General features: G+C 34.4%; 1 protein-coding gene across 1 annotated transcript in view; it reads right to left on the reverse strand.

Annotated features, from left to right (window-relative positions):
* Positions 1 to 26,776, reverse strand: part of LOC108687053 (neural cell adhesion molecule 2-like) — a 219,734-nt gene that overhangs the window by 1,725 nt on the left and 191,233 nt on the right. The window contains exons 6-12 of the mRNA XM_018192657.1: positions 16,692 to 16,843; positions 9,136 to 9,280; positions 8,870 to 9,000; positions 7,383 to 7,542; positions 5,338 to 5,631; positions 2,381 to 2,689; positions 211 to 537 (exon numbers count right to left, since the gene is read on the reverse strand). Coding sequence (XP_018048146.1) covers positions 211 to 537; positions 2,381 to 2,689; positions 5,338 to 5,631; positions 7,383 to 7,542; positions 8,870 to 9,000; positions 9,136 to 9,280; positions 16,692 to 16,843 — 1,518 coding nt within the window. The remainder of the gene's footprint in view (positions 1 to 210; positions 538 to 2,380; positions 2,690 to 5,337; positions 5,632 to 7,382; positions 7,543 to 8,869; positions 9,001 to 9,135; positions 9,281 to 16,691; positions 16,844 to 26,776) is intronic.

The following is a 26,776-nucleotide window of genomic DNA, read 5'->3' on the forward strand; positions in this document are numbered from 1 at the left end:
ATGTATACAGATTTTTATTTTTAGAGATTTATTATTTTTATTTATTTATTTAGAGATTTATTTTTTTAAGAAAAATTATAAAAAAACAAAGATATATATTTTCGATTTTTGTTAATTTTTTTTTAAGTTTTTCGTTGTAATATGGCTTTTAGCACATTTTTGTAGTTTTACCAATTTTAGAATTAATACAGAAATTGCGAAAATACGAACCAGTAATTTGTTGTGGAATAATGTCAGGATTTTTCTCGTCGCTTTCACTGAGATCGCCGCTAGTTTCCAGCTTTCTGAACGGGCTGCTGGGATGCTTCTCGTCCGCGAGCAAACTGCATCCCTCTCGGAATCGTAGTTCCCTCTGTATGGGAACAGCCTTCGTCTGCTTCGCGTGATCCTCCATCTGCGACTTGTTCTGCTCCTCTACGTGTGTGTGCTGAATCCGTAAGACGACCATTACTATAACCGCGACGATAATGAGGGCCATCACAACGCCGATTGTCACGCTCAGCATTGGTGTCAAAGTGTCATGTTGTCTCGGTCGTTCTGCAATGCCCATTGAAGAATTGAAAATGAAAAGTGATCGATATCGAACATAAAATCGATATGATATTATCATGTAATTATTTTAAACAGCTTTCAGTTACATATATTTCAAACACAAATGACATTCTCTTTAAGATCTTTAGTACATATGATGATTTTCCGGTTTTTTTACGATGAGTTATTTGTGTCTAAGGTTAATTTTCATTATTTTAACAAATATAAGAATTATTAAATAATTCTTATATATACTTTAATTATCTTATATATACTTTTATTTACACCTTTAGAAAATATTTGTAAGATTGTGTTTTTTTTTATTTAAAAAAATTATATACAAATGTTATAACTAATTACTGATACTAGTTTCTCGAAGAAAAGAAATATACAAGACACGAATGACACAATCGTATGTACTAAATGTTAAATCCTTTTAAGCATTTTTTAAAATTTATATGTGGCATTCGGATTTTTAACGAATTACACGATACAATAATATGTTACACAAAATGTTAATAACGCAACAGATCTGGCTTTCATAAAAATACAAAAAGTATGTGGCGTAAGTGTCACGCTTGTTTGCAAATCCCGAAATGCAACGAGTAATGCCCTAAATATAGCCGCATTTTATTTTAATAGAGATATACATAAAGCACGGACATTGGTGATGGACAAATTAAAAATTATGATAACAATCGCATCAGACAAACAACGGGAAAATTATCCGTCTAGTAGTATTAAATTGCCAATTCCTGACCCGATTTTTCGCGTCGGGTCATAAAAGCGCTGGGAGCTTTTTACACGGCTCGTCCGACGAATTAATATTGAGTCGATAACTTTTCATCAATTCGACCAATTGGCAGCGGCTTTTCGCTCGCACTGCTTCATCGACGTGAATTTTTCCGTAATTATCTAAATCTCATGTAGCCTTTTGGGATTAATATATGGCGTATAACATCGAACGTGCATGAATACCGCGCCATAAAAAGAGAAACACGCTATAACGCATAAAAGTTGAGAATTTTAATTATTATTTCTATACATACAAATAGTAAAGAATTTAAGAAAATAATTATATTCACTATAATTGCGATTGTATTTACTAAATGAAAATGTTTATTTTATCCACATTTATATTTTAATATTTTATTATATTATTAATATTTGAAATTATCTAATTTTTATAGTAATTTTGCATGTTTAAGAGAATTAAGGCTATTATTACTAATATTGTAGCAGTAGTAACCATAAAAATGGAGCTCCTAATTATAATTATTTCATGCAAGTATAGTCACAAATATGAAACTTTTTTTTTCTCAGAATATAAAACGATATCTCTCGTCGATTAATTGTAATTTTCAAATCAATTGAGTTTTATAATTTTATTTGCCAGAAATATGGATTTTGTTTCGAATTATTTTTTCCAAAAATACGATGTAGTGTCGTGTGACTTTTCACTTTAAAGAAAATTTTGTATTGCAAGCAAAAAGATGTGAAAATCATATATACATTACGATGTGAAGGTTCTTGAATCAATACTTTCTCGCAACTTTCAAGCAAATCGAGTACCGAAGTACTTGTTCAAAAGATATCGAAAACTTTGAAGTTGTTAACGTTACACAGTATAATAGGAATTTTTGAAATATTGAACGAGTATCAATTTACTTTAATATACAAGGCTACATGTATTGGAACATACCTTTCTATCATAATACATTTGTATGCGCATATTTCTCGTCAAATATTTTGTCAAGTAATTCAATTCTTAACGAGAGAATAATATCAGCGTAAAAATAGCGTGATCGCTGGTCTCGGTTTCCAGAAAAAAATAAGGGAATATTCTCACCTGACTCGGACGTCAGTTGTTTTTCCGGTAGCCTTAAAGTGCCGGCCTGCACCACCATTGCCTCGCTACGACCCTTGTCGTTGTAGGCGTAAATGCAGGCCTGATAAAGGGCGCCGGACTCCAAGTGAGTGACGCTGAAGCGCGGCACCGGCGACGTCAGATTGGCACGCAACTCCTGGCTGTTGCTCTCGCGCACCTCCAGCAGAAAGGATTGCGGCAAACCGCCGTTGAAGCCCTCCGTGCATCGCACGGAAAACGAGTTGGTCGACGTGTTCGAGGTCGTGCAATTGTGAACCATGTCTGGTCGGCCTGTCACGGATAAGGTTCGCCTGCGTTTTAAAATGCACTGCGTGCACGACAGACTATTCACGCGCTCGTAACAGCTCGTAATAGTCACAAAGCCACGAGAATATCGCGGGGTAATTTTTTCTTTCAGATTCTCTCCAAGTGCGCCCTTTTGATAATCGATGAAATTTTGCGCGTCGGAATTATTAGGTAAGACGGATAATAAGAGAGAAAATAGAATGATGAAAAAAATGATCATTGATGTTAAAAAGGTATGAAATCAAATTATACATAGCGATAAAAATTTAAAATATTGATGATACTGATGCTTTATATATCAATTTTTTTTTAAAATAACTATTGGAATCTCTTTCAATGTTTTAAATAACTGTTAAAACAATATTGTCGAAGCTTTGACAGGTTTAGATTAAAATATTATATTTGCTTGTCTCCATTCGGCATTGGCCAAGCGAATCGTAGAAATAAATGAATTAACGATGTAATATTGAAATATTTTCATTTTGTATGCCAACAACAGGAAAAATTTTTCGATTGTTAACAATTTTGCGTTGAGATTAAATAAAAAATGTAAGACAATTTTTTCTATTCACCTTTCAATTTTATATTTCGTAAAAAATTGACTTGTCGCCTTTTATTAAAAATAGTTAATGTTCAATATAAAAGCTACATTTTTCTATAGTTTAGAAAAATGGGATAACTTTTTTTCTCTCCCGAATCGTGCAGCTCTAAAATACCTCATATATAGATATATTCGGAATCGAAAAATTACAAATGAAAAATATGAATGAAAAACACAGTACGAACGTAAAAAAATTGCGTAATAACTTCCCTGTAGTTTCTCGAAGTTTGTTTATTTCTATTTTTTGCGCTATATTAAAGTGCGCTGAATTTTAAGCGAAACTAATTACATAAGTACAGCGGTAACTCTTTAGCGTCAGCAGTTTACTGCAGTTTACTCCAACTTTCAATGCGTTCTTTCCTCGCGTCAAAATGATGTATAGTTTTATACAGACGGCGCAAAAGGGGGTAGACATTGTGAAACGTATCGTTTCGCGTGCGGTAGATTCGCGAATCAGGGCGTGATAGTTACCCTGTAAATCCGGCGCATGGTGCGCTGGTGCATACAAGCCACTTGTAACCGAGTCGGCTGTAAAGATATACGATTGTCTGGCTTTTTTTTCTATAAAGGCATTAGCCGACGGTATACTTCGCAGCTCGTAAAAGCCGGTTAAAAGGGCGCAAACGAAACGATAACGGCATATTGCGTCGTGAAGGGACAAGAAAAAGAAAGGGAAATAAAGAAAGGAAAATAAGCAGGAATATGCCCGAGTTGTTTTCACGTTTATGGTTGCTGAAAAATCATAGCGCGCATCAGACACCTGCTACCGTCTCTCGCGGTGTCCCCGTTTTATTCGCCCACCGTTGGATTGGTTTTTTTTTTTTGCGGCGCATGGTACGAGAGCTGTTTTCCTCTGTCCGGAATACGCTTATTCTTGTATACGCGTACACGCGTTTTCTTTGTAACGCAATTCGATAGTAGGATCCGTGAATCGCAATTAATTGGTAACTTGAGTATCGATACGTGGCGGAAACGTGGCTGATATGAGAATAACGGGAATGCCCGTTGCATTGGATCCATTGGGCTTACATTAGATTTTTTTAAGTTGAATTGAAATATAAAAAACAACAATATCAAGTTCATTTATTGTAATGATTTGTTTGATAATTGAAAGAAAAATTGAAAGAAACAGATATCTTTTGCGCTATCACGCTGTAAATGCAGAGAAAGAGAGAGAGAGAGAGAGAGAGAAAGAGAGAGAAGGGGGGAGAGGAGAGAGAGAGAGAGAGAGAGAGAAAGTAATAATGTTTCTTAAGTTTTATCTACATTTCAAAGACTTTTGATGTTCAGAGATAATTCGCGACTTCATTATCATGTTATCTGATTCACGTCGCTATTATAACAATACTAATTGGAACTAATTATAACTCGAAGCCGAACGAAGTTTCTCATAATTGGATGATTTTATTAAAACAATTTACACACAAAAAAATTGCGTCTGTCCAATTTTATACTAAGATTCAAATTAGTTATTTAATTATGCAAATGTGAGACTTTAGAAACCATGAATAAAATCCAAATTCTAAATTAACATAACAGTTACAATTCCCGAAAGATTTAAATCCCAAAGGATTAAAACTTTTAACTTTATTGTTATTAGTTTCACTAATTTATGAAATTGTAGGCTAATTAAGCGTAGGATAGAAACTCATTTTGTACAAGTATTAAATTTTTAATATGCAAAATATCGAAGAAAGGTTTTAAAATTATCATCCATTGGTTCCTATTATATTGTTCTTTCTGAAAAAGGGATTTCTTTCCATTTTCTATCTATTCATTTTCGTTCTCGCCAAGGAGACAATCATAAATTAAAAAAGGATCAGATTGAATTAGTACGAGAAATATTGTATCTATCGATTTTTTTTTTAATAAAAAAAATTGTTTGCAATTTGCATAATTTTGTTACGCCACATCACGTAAACTCGTTGTGGTGATCAATCTTCTGGTCTAAATCGAAAATTCACTCTGCGTATCAGCAGATACGTCGCTTCGCGTTTTCGCGAAATATGATATGAATGCAGAGATCCCTTACCCGCCGGTATAATGTGATATACACAGGGCACTTGTTGTTGCCCGATGTGATTGCTGGCCCAGCAGAGTAACGTGCCGTAATCTAATTCCGTCATTGGTGTGTATGAGACGATGGAGGATGTGCCAGCTCGCGCGATATGGCCGGCCGCAACGTCGATACTCTCGGCGGAGTTATTAAAGGTCCACTTGAATTGCACTTCCGGCGGATTTGCATCCACTTGGCAGGATATATTCGCCTTCTCCTGTTTCGCTACACCGTGGACCTTCGTCTGATTCGGCTTGCACGTAGGAGCGACTGCGGAAACAAACGTCGAATGTCATCGATAAATAATTGGGGCATGAAGGATACTTCGTCTTGTAAGACTCGTGAATTTCTTATGCTATATTAAATTCGCTGGGAATGATTTACCGATATTTTGTGATCTATTTTAAGTTTCTTGTGAAGATCTAATAAAGAAAATTATTATTCGATTATAAACAGGATGCACAATTATCGAGATATCATTGTTCTTGAGATATCTTAGTTTCCATTATTAGAAAGATTTCTTAAGAAATCTGGCTTAATTTTCTTATTAAAAATATTATTTCAAAATTAAAAAATTTTTACTATCTTGATAATTCAGACACAAATTGTATTTTTAAAGTATTTCTTATAATTTTTTAGATGTGAGAAGTTACTGTCGTCTATTTAAATGAATAAAGTTTAATTTGCATATTTTAATTCCAATGCTAAATAATTCCGCAATAATAATAACAGAGCTAAAATAAAATCAGAATTTTTAAATCCACCTCAAAATTCACTTCAATATTATTTTTTTAAATAATTGGCCAGACAGTTTAATTTTCAGTATTAAGTAATTTTATTATTAATCAAATTAGACATTCTCCAAATCAGCTTTATCCTTTTATTATCTTCTTTTACAGCTGCTGAATAAAGTATTAATAATGCGCTTATTGTAATTTTTAACTGGGAATTTCTATATTAAATATATGCGAGCTTCACAATAATACGCTTTGCGTTTCGTATACCCATCTGACGAAGCTTTCAAATAAATTCAAATATTGATTAACAAAACTATTGCAAAATATTTCGATATCGCATCCGATAATCTGCACGCAAACGAATAAACAGCTGGGTATCCTGATAATATTGTACACGCAATCCGCGAGGGACGTATAGATGTACGTATATAAGCCAGGAATTAAAATTTCACAGCGGAAATTTACGCGAGTACCGAATCTTTACTCATTATAATTCATTATTAATTGAAATTGATCGAACACATTTCCGTTGAGAATCTTCGTACCATCGTTTCGTTATTATTCGCATTCTTAGTGCGATAAATAATCCGAATTATGAATGTAGCTATATCCAGAAAATTCAGTACAGTATTTAGTACTGTAATAATCTGAATAAAATCGATAAGCATTAACAACCATATTTCAGCATATGTTGAAATATGATAAATAACTCGAATTATTACTTAGTTACATCAAGAGGATTTAGTCAAGTACTTAGGATTTTAGTAATCCGAATAATAGATTAAAATCGATAAAGTATTAATGTCTATATGTTTCATTATATTTGTTTGGCATGTTTTTTGAACAAATATTTTCGAAATATTTGTCTATTAAGATTAAAATGAATCACCCTGTACTGAAATATTTCTGATTAATGTTTTTTATTTTGTGTTAACTGCAAAAGCATTAAAGTTGGTTAGAAAAAATATTGAATAATAAATAATTATATATATAAAAAATATAAAGATTAAATAAAAAGTTGTAATCACACAGCTGTAAAGTGATAGATATCTGTTATTATTGACATCATATAAACATTATTTAGCACTTAAATTCAATTTGGCTTTTATGCTTCTATTTATTACTTCGTACTAAATAATCATCTCGTATTAAATAATCAATCTTTAAAACAATTCCTAATTTAATTTATACTATTTAATTTATATTCTGATAAATAAATTCTCCGCGGTGTCTATCCTATTCAATATTCTATAGTACTATTAACGTAAATGTAAGAATACGTACACATCACGTTCAAATAAAAGGGCGAGCTTTCGCCGTCACCCTCAGTATTGTATCCCACGCACGTGTAATTGCCAGCGCTTTTACGATCAACTCCCTGCAGCACCAAACTCTGATTGCTGATTATGATGCCTTGCGTGATATTGTGATGGAGTGCCTTGCCCTGAAAGAAACACGACGATTGACGTCACTCGCTGTTACATTAAACGGGCTACGTTGGGGGTGAAAATTACTTTGTGTGTGTGCGTGTGTGTATGTGTGTGTGTGTGTGTGTGTGTGTGTATGATACACACACACGAACGCGAATAAACTATGGTGTAACAACCTCTCATTTGTCAGAGACAAAAAGAAGATAAGAGTGATCATCGCGACAGAGGCGAGAAGTTATTATAAAAGTTTGATATTTGGAGCGTCGAAGTTTATATTCGGTTTTAATGTAAGTCGATGCTCTTGCGTGGCGCACGAGCGAATACACCATAATCGAGCTTGTTAGTTGGCGAGAAACCGATCTGTTTACGACACTCGGGTTTTAGAACTTTCTGAGAACGAGAGATACGGATGAATTACTGGCGACGAACATTGTTACGCATCTTCGAAATAGATTAATGTTAATAAATTCGCAGCAAGGAATGAGAGAGTATTTGCGGAGATTACATCTCCGGAAAATGATTCACGAATATATTCTGATTTTTTTTCAGAAATTCTTCTCTGGGAAATATTTTTCTATGTACCGTGGTATAATTATGATAAATTCTACTTCGCGTGTGGATGCTGTACATATGCTAATTGGTTAACGTAAAGTTGATTCATTAAAGATAAAACTTTTAAATAAATCTCGCTGAATAAATTATTGTAATTTCAAGTTTTGCGTCTCCGATTTCTTTGCTAAATTAATTTCTTGTGTGTTTGTAAAATGTTGTAAAATGTTTAAATCAACTTGTTTTTATCATTCAACAGTCGGTGATTTTCTACAAATGTTTTCTATCTCATATTTCATTTTGAAATAATTAAGCTTCGTAATAATTTGATACATTATTGAGTATCTATATACATAAACTAAATCTCTTCATTGATTATCTTATCCATTTTTATATGCATTTATTTGCTTCTGTTTACATTGCCGATGCTTGTCTTCCAAAGTAAGGAGATACTCCAAAATATCAAGTACTTGGAAGTCAAAACAACATTTATAGCTTCCGCCTGAGTAGTAGCAAATTTGATTGAATGCACTCAGTACGATTGCAAATAAAAGCCATTGTATACAAATTACGGTAAAAATGTGTGTTTGATATAAATAATAATATAGAAATGGAATTAAATCGTAAAATAATACTCAATAAATTTTATTGTGTTGTTGGTGAAATATATATATATTTTATAATTCAAATACTGCATTTCACTTTTACACTCAGATTAAATCAGTGTACATCGGCTTTAACGTGCACTAGTACGTCCAACAAAATTCACTATAAAATTGTGTTTTCGCTCACCTGATGTCGCCATTCCACTTTGTACACTGAAGGCTCGGCCTGTATGAGACAGTCGAAGTAGACGTCCGTGCCCTCGCGTATGGTGTTAGGATTCAGCGACGTGCCGAGCTGGATCTGCGTCTCTGGCGTATCTGCGAATCACGACCTTCGATAAATCGTCAAAATCGACCGGAATCCCCGGCGTCTGAATAAATAAGGAAAGAGCATCGCGAGCGCGCCCCGGGGAACAGAACCGGATTCGGGGCTGTCGTCGTTTATGAGCTTACATTGTATCTGGAGTACCCAGCCGTCCTCTATCGGCGCGGTTCCCATGATTCGATTTTCAGCTTGACACGACAAGTGTCTGCCTGCGTCTGCTTTCGTCGCCATGAAAGATAAAACGCTGGTGGTCGTGTTCCCATCGACGGAGGTCTGTAACAACATTATGATAACGTTCATCCCCAGTTTCCGCCCGTCCACCCCTCCGACACTCGACATTTATTCTCTTTTTCTTCATCGACATGATCATTTGCTTACCCCCACTGTCATTAATGGCGAGAGCAACCGTTCAACCCCTATATATTAAAAGCGTATCTATCATCTGACCTGAAGGGTCAGAGCTAATCATAGTTGAAATTCTCAATTAATTTCTCGTTACCTTTCTCGAGAGATAGGCCTACTTTTTTTAACAATAAAGAAGTGACTTCTATCTTTTTTTAGGGCAGAACCGTCATTACGTCAAAGTTTCACTGAATTATTCAATGTATATGTATCAGATAAATTTCCGCAACTTATGTAAGAAAGTATACAAGTAATAAATAAAGATCTTACGCTTTCTCATTTTTCTATGTTGTTTATACCTCAACTGTCTTCTTTATCTAATACATCAAAAACGCATATGTCAGTACTAAGAAACTTTATTTTATGCATGTACATAGATAATGTATGCGCATATAGATAATATAATTTTTAATGTATTACTTCTATCAGTTTTTTAAATTAAAGAACAATTTTTTTTAAAGACGCGCTATTCTTTATAAATTTTACAAATTTTAATTTTTTAAAATGAAATTCTCAATTTTCTATCTAATAATTAATTAAGGCAACAGGAATTAATATAGGCATGTCAAAACACCTATTTGTTTGTATTATACAATTAATTCAACAGATAGCAGTAATAGGTGGTGCAGATTGTTCACTTGACTCGATTGCATCAGTTTATATTGCTCAATTTGTTCATTCTGTTATCGTCAGTAAAGCAAAATACAGATTGCTGTGATATGATAGCGATGTAATATTTCATAAATAAATAATTGCTTCCTAAACTATCAGAAGATTGTTATTAATTTTAGTAGTTGATGTTATCTCTATATTCATACTTTACAGCACTATATTTAGTTTATATATATATTTTTGTTATATTTTTGTCACATTTTGTTTATAATCGAAGAGAAGAAATTTCTTGTGGAATTAATGTGGTCAACCTAAGTATACTGATAGTACACACATTAATTGTATATTTTTTTTGTATTTTTCTTGTTATTATTTCAGATTATGGATTTTAATTCAGTTGCTAAACATCGTGAGTAGATAAGCAAATAAGTAAATAAGTAAATGAGCATTGCTTGGAAAATAGTTCTTTGTGAATTCTTCTATGTCAACATTAATAAACTTATAATATTTATATACACTTATAAATTATATAAACTTATAAAAGTAACGATGAATTACTTCATTTTCTATTTTTTTAACACCTTTTTTTACAAAAAAAAAAAGGAATATACTTAGGTCATATTGAGTACATATGTATCCAATATATATGCGCATAATGCTATTTCTTTTTAAATCTACTCTACCTGTATGTATTTGAATACGTCTCATATTTTTTATTAACATTCAGAAATGTTCTTTCTTTTGAATGTGACTATTAATTTTCATTTCTAGACTTACTAAAAAATTAGAAAAAAATCGCAAGCTTAGTAGAAGATACAGAGAGAGTCTCGTTATTTTATTTACTGTCAATGAAGCATATCATATATCGTTCTTCATAATAAAAAAGGCTGTTCTTTGAATATAAACTAATAATCTAACATTTTATATTCAGACTTTATTTTATATTTTATATAGTTGGAGAAAAAGTTCTGCGGAATTTTGTTAGCTCAAATACAGAATATATTTATTCATATATTATTATATACAGAATATATTTGTTGCAAAATTTTTGACTATCTGACGCGAAAGCTGAAAGTTTTTTCTAAAAGTTTGTTTTTAAAAAATGTTCCTATGACTTTTTGTTACCAAGTTACACGCGGATTAAATAAAAGAGCATTTTGATTTTAATTGCTCATAACTTCGTTAAAAATCATGGTACCGTAATTAATAAAACAGATTCTTAAAGCTGAAACGTTGCTCTATCAAAAATGATGTAATCGTCAATTTAAAAAAAAGAATATATGTATAATTGAGTGATAAAAAATGTGATATTACTGTCCTTTTTTCCATTGCGCAATGATGATAAAGATAGTAATATCCCACACATTTTTAATTTCAAATTTCTATATATTTTACATTTAAAAAATTAGCATGATATTATTTGATAGAGCAATGTTTCAGCTTTAAGAATCTGTTTTTTTTAATTGTAGTAAGATAATTTTTAATGGAATTATGAATAATCAAATTCAGAATGTTCTTTTTTACTTAACTCGCGGATAACTTAAGAATAAAAAATCGTAGAAACATTTTTAAAAAACGATTTTGTAAAAAAATTCCAATTCTTTCACGATATAGATAGTCGTTTTTATAAATTTTTTTTGGCACGTGACAGACTCACAAAGAAAGAAGAAAATTTTCCCTTTTTTTATGCTTATAGTTTTCTATGTATAAAAATTACAAAATCCACATAAATTCAAAAAATGTAGTAACCATTCGAAAGTAGAGATTTCAAGCTTTAAAACCCTTTTTTAAAATTTACATTTTGATTATTTTTAACGAAGATATTGTATATATAATTTTGAGCTAACAAAATATCGCAGAACTTTTCTTCCAATCCAATACTTTATTTTATTCTTTAAATTGGGACAAAAAATTGTAGAAAAAATTAATGGTAAGACATATTTATGATAATTGAGATTATAATGTTCGATTTAAAACCGCGAATATCGATTCGTTTAATTTGGAAACTTGTTCAAGTAGTAAACGCCTCTGAATAATCAGACATGCATCTCCGTGAAAACCGCGCGCCCAAGGACTTCCGATTCGATTTACACCGTCGAGACGCGCACTCAATGTAATTTGCAAGCTCAACCACGGCTCGTACAGCTCCTTAAAGTGACCATAAAATAAGGTTCTCTCTTGCGCACGTGTACCTCTGTATGGCCGTGCACAAGTGTGTCTCATTGCAAGGGTGGCAGGAGAATTATCGTTATCACAAGTACGAACTCGTGGTAAAAGCGTCGTTAAGCGTGGAATAATTTAAATCAGAGTCCACGAATTTGCGCTTGTAATTAAGGCGAATCGATGCCTTAATGAACGTCCAATACGTCGAGTGGCCGGTTAACCATTCCGTCTCGTTGCGTCTATATATACGATCGCCCAAATTTATCTCTCTCTATCCGTACAATCCTAGAAGTTTGCAAACGTACGTATCAGAATGGATAAAAACATGATAAAACCGCCTTTTTTTTCGTAAATGAATTATTCGTCAGTTAACGTTTCATAAATAGTGGCCCGTTTGATAGCAGTGACGAGTAAATAACGTGTATTAACAACGGAAAGCGAACTTTTTTTTTTTACTATCGATTTTGATCACAAAACAAATCGAATAAAGCACGTGGGTGAACGTGTGAACCAATTTTATAACAATCGATCAGTACGACCTCAAAAACATTCGTATGAGAATTGTTTTCCCTTTGTTATCCGAGCAAATACTTGTCGAATAGCTCCGAGGTGTCGAAGGAAAAAAAAACGAGAAATATTTTTTTTTCTTGTTTTTACCCTTTTTCGATTTTCGCTAAAATGGAAACTACTTTGTTAAACGCTATTATCCCCTTGGATAAAATTGTGTAACAAAATTTATATTGCGTCTCGTCAATTTAATATTATGATATAAAATAAAATCCAGATAGTTAATTTAGACTGACAGCATGTGAGGATTTTTTTTAACTTTGTTACAAATCATGTAAAATTCAAGTTTCGCTTCTGCATCTCTAATATTTCATATTTTAATTAACATCTCGTTATTTCCATACCGAAATTAAGCATAATTCATAATTTTACGCTATTTAAAAGTTCCGTAGCTTACGAAAAATCAAGTTCGTGGATTATGAAGCACCAGTAATAACTCTGCTTTACGTTTCGTGAATTAAACATCCATGCTCGTGCAAACACTCGCTCCGTCCAATGAACTGAGTTTAGGGATTACGCTCCACGCATAAAACAGGAATAGTGGAGGGTAGTCAGAGAAAAACGCATCGTCCACATTACTCATATTCCTGAACGAAATATAACGCAAAATTTTTCATAAAATCTCAAAATATTCCGAGTTTTTTCAACTTTCTCGCGGTGTGTCAGAAAAAGTGGATTCACACACAGTCGAGGCTTCAATCTCGCGTGAGAGCGCGACGGATGCGGGGATTCCTCTCTCCCTCCCCCTTCCCTTCCCCGCGATTCTGTCGCGCGATTAAAAAATAATCGCGGGGCAGAGAGCGCGAATAATAAATTTTGCGTCTTGCCGAGGGAATAAATCAACGGTAACGGACTTGCGCTCTAATTTCGTTCCGATGGCGGCGGAGAGCTTCGCGCCGTTTCACGCGGTGGCCCGCGCAAAGATAATTACGAAATGAGATGCGCCATTCATTAAAAATATATTTCCGACTGCGCATTCCGGCGAGATCGAATCGATTAACATAATTGCTGCAATTTCATGATACGATACGGGGGAAAAATATCCTCGTTTACGAAATATATATATATATATATATGTGTGTATAATATATATATATAGGGTGTTTAACAACTACCGAACAACTTTCCTCTTAAGGACATATTCTTGAGGTAATTTTGAAAATCCTGAATTATAATTGGTTAAAGATAGTATAATTCGAAAACTATTATAACCTCGATATTTTTGTATTAGAATTTTCGTCTTATAATGTTCAAAAAAATCCAGAAATAATAATAGAGGCTCTAAAAGTAAAATGATTTTTTATTTATAAGCATTTAAGGTTAGTTTATAATTCAAAAAATTATTATAGATATTTTTGTATTAGAATTTTTGTCTCAAAATTACCTCAAAAATAAGTCTTTAAGAGGAAATTTGATAGTTGTGAGACACCCTGTATATACATCACGGTAACTATTTTTACGCGCGGTTGCGTAATCGTGAAGAGCTGCGAGAGATGAAGCGAGAAACTCGCTGAGAAAACTGTGTGATTAGTAAGAAGCGGGAAAAGTAAGAAGAAGAACAGGCCTCTTCAGTCGAGACATTCCATCATGGATTATACCGGTTCTCTCGTCGTATTTTCTATCCCTTCAACCCCCGCCGCTTTTGTGTTTAACTTTCTTACGTAAGCAGCGAAACAATCTTCACTGTCGCCTCGTCTAGCGCGGATATCGACTTTGAAACAATATTTTCTCTGTCTGTACACAGCATGAGGTCCTTCACCCCCTTCGCCCTCATCCTTAATCCGCCGCTACCCAGCAAATATTTACGTCGTCGTCTTAAGTGCGGATCAAAACGCGGCGGATACGACGCGCGTCGCGTTGTTTGCGCATCGTTTCTACGTGCATCACCTTTCATCCATGTACCCTGCGCGTACCATGTTTTGCCGGGGTTGGCGCGGGGAAATCGAAGTAGAATAAACAGAAGCCGATGCTCGATTTCGCCCGACAACGGGTCAATTTATTCGAAAGTACGTTCTTTCATTTCGTTCGCTAATCCGCGTTTCCATTGACGTTTGTTTGCTTTGTATACGGAATACCTTCATCCGTTTCTCGCGACAGAAACGCTGTGCCCCGGTTAGAGTGTTCGATTTACGTTAAATCGAAATTTATTTCGCCGCGCGCTCGGAATGAAATTGAATGAATTAATGAATTGTATCGGAATGGAAGAGAGAGAGAGAGAGAGAGAGAGAGAGAGAGAGAGAGAGAGAGAGAGAGAGAGAGGGAGGGGGGGATGCACGCGCATGAGAAGATTTCATTCTCATAGATCAAATATCATCGTAATCACCCCGGTGAGATATTCTTTATTCGAGCTGCATGTAATTAGATTTATCGATATTTGCGACGTACCTCTTCATTGCCGTTGATTAATCCCGTAACGACGAAATGTTACACTTTTTTATCAGAACATAGCGTACGACTCGGTTGTGTAACACTGTTGTACAACAGTTTCTAGCTTTTTCATTTTATTTTCAATTCCATGTAAATCGATGCAAGATTTATACGGAGGGAATTTCATATTTTGTGAACAAAACGTTCAAACTGTTCAATAAACAATTGTTTCATAACACCAACATATTAATATTTTTCTCTTTCTAAAAAAAGAGAAAGAGAAAAACTGTAGATTCTAGTTATCGACTAACCTATCCTAATTTCATATGAAAAGTAATGTTTAATTAAGGAATTAATTTAATTAAAAAATTTTCCGAGAAGTTTTCACTAAAAGAAAAATCGATAAATAAAATGAAACAAAAAGTATGAGATTAATGAACGAGAAGAATCAGTTGAGAACAAATAGTTTATTTACAACTAAAAGTGGATAATACATTAAGAATATTCTTAATTAAAATAAACATAGTTTATATAAGCAATTTACTTATATTTGTTGTGTGTAATTTAATTATATTTGAATATTCTTAACGTTTAATCTCATTAAATCATTGCCGCATCGTACCCTCTTTTATCTCAATGATGCTTAAATTAGGAATATATCTTAACTTATAGCTGTAGGATAGTTTTATTTCTTGTCAATTAAACATAATCCCTGCACGATAGGCTTCACTGTAAACGGCAGTCAATCACGTAATCAGCCTATGTCTTTTTTGGTGTCGTTTAATCCACGGTAATTGAACGTGGAAATTGCTTCGCCACGAAATTAGGAGACACATGTCAACCAGACGAGTCGAAGTACAGTGAGAGATTAATCGTCTTTCGTTAATGAGGAAATTAATCCGTGAATTATCATCAATAACACACAGCCGAAAATGTATCGATTTTAATTAAAAAAGGTATAATTACACGTTCCTCTCGTATTTTCCGATTTATATATCACATAGATAAGTTTCTTTTCTTAAGTTAAATATAAATTAAATAAAAATAAAGAGGAAAAAGATATTTCTCTAGAACTTTTGTGATATCTTCTTACAGTTTGGCGAAAACACAGTAAATATGTAAGAAAAATTTTAAAAGTTTAGACACGCGTAGGACAAAACTTTTTCGCAGTGACAGATGCGTTTTTAATGTATTACAGCATAAACGAAAAATAACTTAACAAGGCATTTATGTCGATAATTTATCTTAGTTATTATATTTGTTTACGTTTATATTTAAAACATTATCACTAGAAAAACAATATATTATAAAAAATGACCAAATAGATTTATAATGTATTTTTTAGCATGATCTTCCATTAAGATCCATTTCCATTAAAGAAATATCATGATCTTCCATTTGTTTAAAAGGGTTAAATATTCAACATGAATTAACGTGATGATCTTGATAAAGGAATCAAGAATTCTCTCTTACTCAAGATTACAAACTCAAGTTTATGCACTGCCGAGAATGGCTGGGTGGAATGTACGTTGATTGTAAGAACGAAAATTATTCTATAAAGGAACACACTTACGGTCTCCTTGGAATCCACTAAGCGTTGACCATTCCTCCGCCAGGTGACGCTAGCTGGTGGTCTGGAACCGGAAGTTGTGCATACCAGGTCGTATTTCTTGCCTGCCGACAGCGGTCGGCTTCCGTCAATTATTTTCACTTCCAAGGGGTTGACTGAAAATTATTCAATTTATTAATTAAATAACGTTTAATATTTCTTATCTTTTTGTAAAATGTTTGCAAAAAAATATTGAAATGATTTTCACAAAATTTGCTAGCAAGAATTTTTAGATACTATTATTTCATTTAAATTCATCAATATCATTAACATAACCTTAATTTAATTTAATAGACATAAACGTTAATATTGTTTCTATTTCTGGTGGTTTCTATCAAAGTTTTTTATTGGTTATTATACAGTTAATTTTTATTATAACATCTTATTGTAAAAGTTTTTTGATCCTTCCGGTCGATCAATTGTGATGAACTAGATAAAACTTTATAATTGAGCTGATAATTTGCTCGATCCATGGTTGCCATACTCATTCACAAAAGTACGTGATTATGTAGATATAATATGTATTTTTGTTTTATTGAGAATGACAAAAGCAAATCGAACCTTATACGGATATATTCCTTCTGAATAATATTTTTACACAATAAGTACCGCACTGATCCTACTGTATACTTTTCTTATATTTGCTGAAACTGAGGAGTATAAAGTTATCATTTTACTTATTGTTGCTTTTATTTGTCACACAAAAATAGTTTCTATTACATTAACCCGAAAGAGGAATGTACATCAGTCATTTTGCCGTACTTTTTCATTTTTATATCTCTCAATTTATTAATAACTGAACACCTTGGATTTCATGCACTAAATTCATAATGTCAAATTATACTCAATTTGAATTATTTTTAATCATTTCTAGGTCGACACTGCTTCTCAATGTGTCGTCAATTTATTCGATTAAAACAATGGAATTAAATAATTCAATTCAAGAAATGTATTATTAAATTTAATTCCAATTTAGATTACTATTTACTAAATGCAAACGTTAATATGGATATTATTTACTCTGAAACTAGCAATTTAACCATAGCGATTTAATTGATTTACATTTTAACACACACGGAAGTTAAAAATAACCAAATGTTGTACTGAAGGAATTATCATTGTTCTATTAGTATTAAACAGTGTGTATGTGCATAAATATATTTCCGTCAAAATGGGGACTTGCTAATGTTAAGTTAAATCACACGTCTACTTCCGGATAAAACGAACAGAAATAATAAATTTAAACATCTAGACAAAAAAATATTTGAACATGTGATTAAATTACGTACCGAATTGAAAAGGTGATTCTGCAGCCCTTTGCAGTCATATAACCGGTATGACGAATTTTAAGCGTGAGATCATAAACTCTCCCTCTCCTCATTAATCCTACTACTGCTCTCTCTCTCTCTCTCTCTCTCTCTCTCTCTCTCTCTCTTTTCCGCTCTCTTACTACTTTATCACGCGCCATGTATCTCGCCGCGCGATAGCTCAGGTACCATAACAAAGTGAATAACTTAATTTAGAGCGGGGACAATTAATCTTGCGTCCCATCTTGCGCGCTCTTTTTCAAGATGATTCAAGTGTTTCTCAAGGTGACTTCGCAATGAGGCTTCGCAGATTTTTTTTATACGTAAACTCTTTCTAACTCGCCTTGTAAGTTTGTGTGCAAAAATGTATGAAAACGAATAAACTAATCGACAATATATATGGAATAAATTTCTTCTTATCTGAGCTGAGAGTTTTTTAGAGTCTTTTTTAGAGTATATACGTTTTATCTGCCACATTTCTTTATCATCGCAGACTTTTCCGAGAAATAAATTTTTCCCAAGTCCCCTTTCGCATTTCAACAAAGTATCTTCAATTTACTGCTTCCGCTTCTCGACTGGATGTATCGGTTTAAAAATTTCGCGGTAATCCCGGCGTCTAGCAAGACAAATTAAAAAAGGTCCGCAATTAATTAACCCCACTCGTTGTTCTAACGTCCTCGCGATAACGGCGCGAGTAAAATTAAGCGCTTGGCTGCCCTCGACCGCTGCTCGTTTCTTCGTTATAGCGGGTCGCTGGCCGCAAGACGCGTACCTTCCTGCACGCCAAATTGACGTTGATAAATCCTCTTTGTTATAAAGCGATACATCATCGGCGTGCACTTCGCTCGCGTACGAGGAATTGAAGTTGTTCAGAAAATTGTCGCCAGTTGTACATAGAACGCCGAGCTATATATACTGTAGAAATATCGACTTATAACTTTCCGATATAGAATGATTTTGAAATTAGTATTCTTTTCATTGTACACAGTTTTAGAATGGTAATAGAATCAATATCATTAAAGAAAGAAAATTCTTAGCAAACAATTAAACTGATATTACTTGTCACTTTGATGTCAAAACAACAGTAAATAACATTGGCTTGTTTGAGTTAGAATTAATATTATTAAAGATATTAAAATTAATATCATCATTTCAATTATTAAATTTTGGTTATGTACGGAAAGAATGATTTTGTTGAAGTAACTAAAAATTTAAGATACAGATTTGAAAATAATTTTGTAGACCATCAAAATAATTGTGTAAAAAAACTCGAGCATGATGAGCAATGTTGCAACGACATTTTGGTATTTAACAATCAGCTTGAACGTCCTACTATAATTATTTTCATGATCCCATAAAGTTAATTTCAGATCTGTAGCCAGCTAAATTTTCAGATACTTCAGCAAAATTGTTCTTTCCGAGTTTGCTAAAGTCATAATAATCTTATAAAATATTAATGGAATGGGAATGTAATATGCTAATGTATTTCGAAAATCGATTCCTAAATTCAAGAGAAATAATAGTTATTTCGCGACAGATTGAATGAGTATTACTGTCTTCGATATTGAACGAGTAAGAGTATTGTGAAGTTTAATTCAAACATCCATATATTTGATGCAAAGCGTAGCGTATATTGTTATTCGCACATCCTCTGAATTTTCCCGTAGCCGCTTGGATAAAGATTTTCATCCGGAGTGCGTTGAACCCGGAGAAAATTGCGGATCCGTTGCGTTGCCCTCGGCTATACCTGTACGTTGCACGCGATGTGACTGAGAATTTATAGAGGCGCGAGTAAGGCGATTGTCGATAACGGCGCAAAATGACCGCGAACGATGGTTTTGCGGATACTGGAAGCACCGCCGCGCAAATCGGTAATGGTAAATGTTAGCTGCGTACAACCATCGGAGGTTTTGGTTATTGTATTTATAGGATCATACATTATGGAAGTTCCTTGATTTACGGCATGATATGAACGACGATAAGCGTCACAAGTTGTATGGACCGAAAATATTCGTACGGAAACGATCTATCTTCGTCGTTCTTTTAAAGTAATTTGCGCACGTCCATTTACGGATCGCGGTAATTATTCGCGAGGACAGCGTATTCCGACGTGACGTCGAACACAGAGCGGGATGTTAGGACGAAAACTTGTCAGTCTTGAATAGCATCAATCGGAGTAAAGGACGGGCATCCGCCTCGTAAATGACATTTATTAATTAAAAAGCGGTGTTGCATTTTTGCACTACGCTGCCACAAACCACTCTTCCATCCTCATTCCAGTAGAGATTCCGGCCATCCGGCGATGAGCCGCATAATGAAATTAATTAAAGCCGATTTCTATCTTGCTGCCCGCGGTGAAATCCTCGCCGATATTATTCTGCCCTACAGTTTTACTTCCACTCAATAATTCAAGATCGATTACGGAATTATGCCGCATGCATACGCTCCATATATCTCAATCGCTCGTAATTTCAGCTTTATCATAAATTTATTGACGAATAAAGCGCGAGCGGTCTGGGATAAAATGAGGATTTTACTGCTATTTTGGGAAAAGCAATTTCTTATCGTGCTTTTCAAGATTTACTGTAATTTTTCAGTACATTCAATATTTGTGGATATACAGAAATGAAAAAATATAAATATCAAAAAAAAATTTAAAAGAGACGATTTTTTTCTAAAGTATTAAAAAATTTAGCTATATGCGTACATAGAGTTAAAAATAATTTTGTTAGACCATCAAAATAATTATGTAGGACGCTCAAGCTGATTGCTAGAACGTTAAAATTTTTTGCAACATTGCTCATACTCGAGCGTTCTACATAATTTTGATTATCCAATAAAATTATTTTCAGATCTGTATGTCCAACTAATTTTTAGATATTTTAACAAAATCCTTCTTCTTAAAAGAATCAAATTGAATTTGAAAAACATTAGAAGCGAGATATATCCCATTTTTCACGAAATTGAGTTACATGGGTTATCATATATTTATGTAGACTCAGCGTTGCAGACAGAAACATCACAAGTTTCGATAGCTCGCGTGGAGTCAGTAAGCGCACAAATATTCCAATTCAAACAGAAACCTCACATAACAATATCTCTTTCTATCCTGAAGAGTCTAGCTTATCTACTTATAGAATAAGTAAGATTTCTTAACCTCTCGATTCAATCGAATGATTTATCATAAATGAAGCAAAAATAGAACAAGTTTGTTTATTCAGCTCGTAAAATATTCATTTTTCCTTAATAAAACGACAGGACCAAATCAGATAAATAGAGTATAGTACTTTAGAATTCCAATTAAATAAACATTTATAGATCACACATTGTTGGCTCGTACAAAATTAGTGTTTGGTGAATCATGAAGCTTCGCTGGAGTGAATAATTCAGTTGGGAATATGTGGGGACCGTCTCTGCAATTTGGTTCAGCTTGTTACCTTGGGGACCTCTATTCAGTGAGAAAGAAACTTACTTAATCGCACCGTGACCGTCGCCGCCATCGCGCCAGGACAACCCGATTGGCATAGTAATATTTCAGGCATTCTAACCCGTCGCCACCGGCAATAAGGCTGTCTTGCCCGACATTGCCGTTGCTGTCGCTGCCGCTACCACCGCCGCCACCGCTGCTGCCACCACTTTCCCCAATTTCCACCCCCTGAGTTACGACTCGGGACTAATTTACATGACTTGCACCGAACTAATTCGAACGGCGGTCGATAGCGCGCCGACTAAAGGGGTTAAAACGACGTTTACTTTATTACGTAATCACGGGGAAACCTAATATTGACAAAGGCGCGACGTGGCAGAGTGGTGGTGCAGGGGATGATGGTGGTGGTGCGGTATATACGAGACGCCTTACCAATCTCTCGTTCGCTTCGCTTCAAAGAGCGGGGGAGGCTATCCGTCCGCCCGTTGCTCGTTGTAATGCCGCGAGTCTTTGCGCGGCAGTTTGTTACTTACGATTTGCAATTCCACCGGTGTTTGAGTTTACGGATTGAGATTTATGGACTCGCAATCGGGGGAGGAGCAGAGATGGAAGAGGGTTAGAACGAGGCGACGCGAAGCTCGAGCCAACGCGCGTGGCTACGCGCACGTACGCGAGAAACGTCTCGTTTGCATCTTAATTAAGCGGCCGTTTCATTAGCGATAAGTCCTCAGCCTCATGCTCGGTTAATTAATGCAACTGTAATGTCGCCGCGACGTTTAACCCTTTGATATGTTACATCATCCTCTTTTACGCCACTGCAGCGCTTAAATCGAAGTTCAAATCACGTTCGCTTATCGATCATCACGTGTTTACCGAATATCGACAGACAAGTCTACGATCAGATTAATCATTGTCAATAATCTATTTGTGCGCGGTAAGAAAAATTACGAAGATGGCAAATCTACTTTCTTGAAAGAAATTGATTGATTTTACAGAGTAGTAAAATAGCTGTAAAATAATAATAATAATAACTAAAATAATAATAATAACTGTATTTTATTTTAATGTAGATTAATTTTAATTATTTCTACGCAATTACGTTATTTAGCATGACATGAGAGCAAATGTATTTATTTCATTCTATTTTAGCAATTCACTAACAAAATTTAATATAATAAATTTGCTAAGCAAAAGCAAGTATTTATAGGCAATTATAAATTTTCAATGCATAATTAGTAATCAATTAATTATTAGCAGTAATTTTTAATAATAAACAATTAGTATGATAAATAATGTGTAATAATTATAATTAATTAAAATGATTATGTATTTATACCTTAATGTAATTCAAAGCTTCATACTAAATTATAAACATATGTTATATGTATGCTACTTTGTAACATAAATTAGAATATACATATGTATGTATTCAGAAATTTGCTTTCAAAGGGTGAGAAATACGCATGTCTTAAACAGATTAATCTGTATTGCGGAATTGCGCGCATCTTCCTCCTTCACCGCAAATGTGTTTTCGCTTATTCAATAATAATACTAATAATAATATTAACAGGCAGACGTATCGGCAAATGGGTGTGGATTCAGTATAGCTTTATCCACGGCGCATACACGCGGTGCGCAGGAGAGTTACAAATCATATTAGCATGTTGGCGGATATTAGTAGATTTAGCTGTCACTTCGAAGCAAAATTCCACATATTGCACGTCTATGTAAATCTGCTTCTAACGGTAGGTAATCGTCATGTAGGACACGCCAATCGTCACTGAATGGCGTATGTGCCATTAAAGATGTACTGCATTAAAGCGTTCAATTACAAATATGTTACCTAAATACTTGATAACATTTAATAGCGTCATCCTATCGATGTTGTCATGAATTGTATTAATAAATGATGTCGTTATTAAAAGCGTAATAACAATCTGTTTTTGCATAAAGATAGACACTGTTGGGTTGTTCTTGGATTGATTCAAATCTGTTTTTGGATTGAGTCATTAAATAAATCATTATTGAGATGACGCATATATATTTAATTCTATTTATCTCGGCAGCTATCTGAGTTTATCTATCTTGTTGCTTCGCAAATGTTGTTTTTTATAAAATTAAATCGAATAAGAACAGGATATAATACTTTAATTTCTCTGACATTTCTTATCACAAAGCGCAACTTTATCACTTTTGAAGAACGGACGTACCTATCAAATAGGAACGCGGATTCAGCGGATCACCGTAGGCACACATAGAATTAAACGTAATCTTGACGCATATATATGTACAGCATACGTATACTATCTATCACGGCTCCTTCGCGTAGATGCTTTATCTTTACTCCGTTAAGTTCATCCAGGAGCCCGAAATCGGGATATGGCTATTGTTCCCCAGCCACATCATCGCGAATGCTATAAATGTCGTATCGCGCGTGCACCTGCGGGAAAATTTGCTTCACGCAACCGGCTATATCGTACTGACGTCGACGTTCCGTGCCATTTCGCATTCAACCGTTTTCCCCGCGGATTATGTCCCACGGGTATAAAGCGGGTCGGAAGTCGCATCCTCTCTTACCTAAAACTGGTTTACGCACGCTACTAACTGCGCGTATATTTCTATACACTCCTCGCCGCAGGTTTGGAAACAGCCCCTCGGGATCAGCTATCAAACGCCGATTTTACATCGTGAAAACCGTGAAATATACAAAAAATATGGAAGTGCAGTATAAAATATTATTCAAACAATTATGAACAGTAATGAATCTATATTCTTAATCACTACCACTTAGTGTCATTGTATTACATTTTGACTTTTATAGCTATTTTTTCACAAAAATCTTTTGGATGAATGCAAAAACTAAATTTTAGACAAACGTCAAAATCTTCAAATGCTCTAAAAAAACATATTCGAGTAAAAAACTTGAAGAAAAAAGTTTTTTACTAAGTAAACTTTTTAATTAAATCATTAAATTTCTAGCTTCTTTGTGTCATTTTTATCTTTATATCGAACTAAACATTTTACAATATCAATTTTTGTGTATATCGTAAGAGGAAGGCCATTACGTTTAAAAAATAATAAATATAACAAGAAGAAGAAAAACTTGAAGACTTTGCTATAATACAAATGGAATTTTGGGTTTAACTTTTTAAGGGCCGATAAAAATTCTTTATTTTTTTCAAAAATTGACAATATTCTTCTTGAAATGCGACGTACACTGAAATTAATAATGTTAGAATTCCATAATAATATATGTTGTGGAAGAAAAATTATTATATTAAAAAAATAATAAAAATGACAAGAAAAGAAGAAAGAAAAAAGAAACTTTTATTTTACGCTAAAATTGTAAAATGAAATTTTGGCTGTTAACTGTAATTTTTGAGTTAATGAAACTCTTCGTTTTTCAAAAGTTGACAACATTCTCTACTCCTGAAGCATGAGCTACAGTTCTAAAAATGCAAGAAAATCTGTTCCACCAAGTTCTGAATATTTCGTGACAACAATTCCACAGCGTAATTTCTCGTAACGCTGTCGTCTATTTCTCTGCTACCTTAGTTCCGTATCTCTTCATGCACGCACAGTACGCGAGGGAAGCATTTTCCTCAGTCGCGAAGCCAGCTCCTCGCAAACTCGTTGCCAACTTTTTGCCACGGTGTACACGTCTCGTTCGCGGCGGGTGACCGAGTTCTCGACGACTTCTCTCGGCGAACACCGGGTTGCGCGTGGAAACGGCAAATAAGCCCTATTGTCTGTGGTTTTAACTCAATGAGCGACATAATTTCTGTCGGCCGGCGCATCATAAATATTCATTAAGAATTAATTGTAACTCGGTTCCTCTTTCGCGGATAAGCAACGCGCTCGATCACGCGCGGTCTTCGTAATCCAGGGAGTGAACCTAAGGGTCGATTATTCCAGCAGGTGATAAGACTAGGAAACGTGTAATTTCTGTGTATCGATCGTCGGAAAATTGCCTCGACGACACTGATGGTTTCTACGGTTAAGATGTGTATAATTTATTACACGGAAAGCGAATGCGATGGTGCGTTGCACTGGGAATAGACCGTACTCAGAAATTTGACTTATTGCGCAGCAAACAGTTACTCGAGCTAACCGTAATTCGGACTGACTAGCTCTCATTCGAGTGACACTTCTAATTCTGTTCCTAAAAAGAGGGAAGGTTAAATGGGTTAAGCCTTAATTAACTGTAACTAATGTTTGCGGCCACACTGGTCTCTCTTTATTCGTACGCGAGGCTCCCTCAAACACGACTGAGGTAATACACTGCTTCAACTTCTAGTTCGTTAACGCGTAAAGTGAATCCTTATGCAACCAAGTAATTTGGAGTTCGATACAGTTTGCTCCGGTTGCGGTTGAACTTTTCCAGGCTTTACAGCCGAGTACCACAGCCGTCGGGGCCATCTTTCAAACGCGGTTGCAAAACGTCCAATCTTGCGGTAATAGATTTCTGACGTCGCGAAATGCTCGGAAATGCAAGCTCGGTTGCATTAACTCGAAACTCCTGATCGAGCTTCGATGAAGATCATATTGGCGAAAATGTACTTTATTTCCCTCGTGATAAAATTTCGTAATTATTAACCGAATAATGGAATGAAAAATCGTGAGAGCAAACTTGCAAAATGCCGATGGTATAATTCAAAGACGGGAACAATGATAAAAAAAAAGAACTGTCGCGAAAAATGATTTCAGTTCTTCGTGAAGACGCAACTTTAAATTACTGCGCCCTGGACTCGTCGAAGACTGTCAATCTCGAGGCTGACAATGAGTCGAATGCCGCATGAAAGAGCACTTCCACTTAAGCACCGGCCATGCGGGGTCGTGAAGTTTCTCAAGACAAGAGGAAATTGGATGAAAGCTGTCGTCGTAACCGGCGAAAAGGGGGAAGATCGCCGAAGAGAGGAAAAAGTGTGGAACGAAAACGGTGTCCGCCGCAAAAAGGATACCTTACTCTCTTTCGTTCTATCCATACCTTCCACCGTGATTTCTATGAGGTCCTTTAGAACCCTCAACCCTTAATTCTCAAGAACTGGCTCCGAGTAATTAAGATAATTCGATTATAAGAACAAAGAGACTTGAACAGTATACAAACTTTTTTTTAATAATAATTTAATAGCAAAAGTTTCTTAATAATGGCATTTTATATAAATATATTTTTTATATTGTCTATAAATATTGTATAACGTAAATTACCTGCATTTAAATATTTTAAGTGCAAATAAAATGTATTGCATATACTGAAAAAAATGTATTAAATTTTAATAAATATTTATTTGAATAGTAGTAACTATTTACTATAA

Source organism: Atta colombica, unplaced genomic scaffold, assembly GCF_001594045.1.
Source record: "Atta colombica isolate Treedump-2 unplaced genomic scaffold, Acol1.0 scaffold198, whole genome shotgun sequence".
In the NCBI taxonomy this organism is placed as follows: Eukaryota; Metazoa; Arthropoda; class Insecta; order Hymenoptera; family Formicidae; genus Atta; species Atta colombica.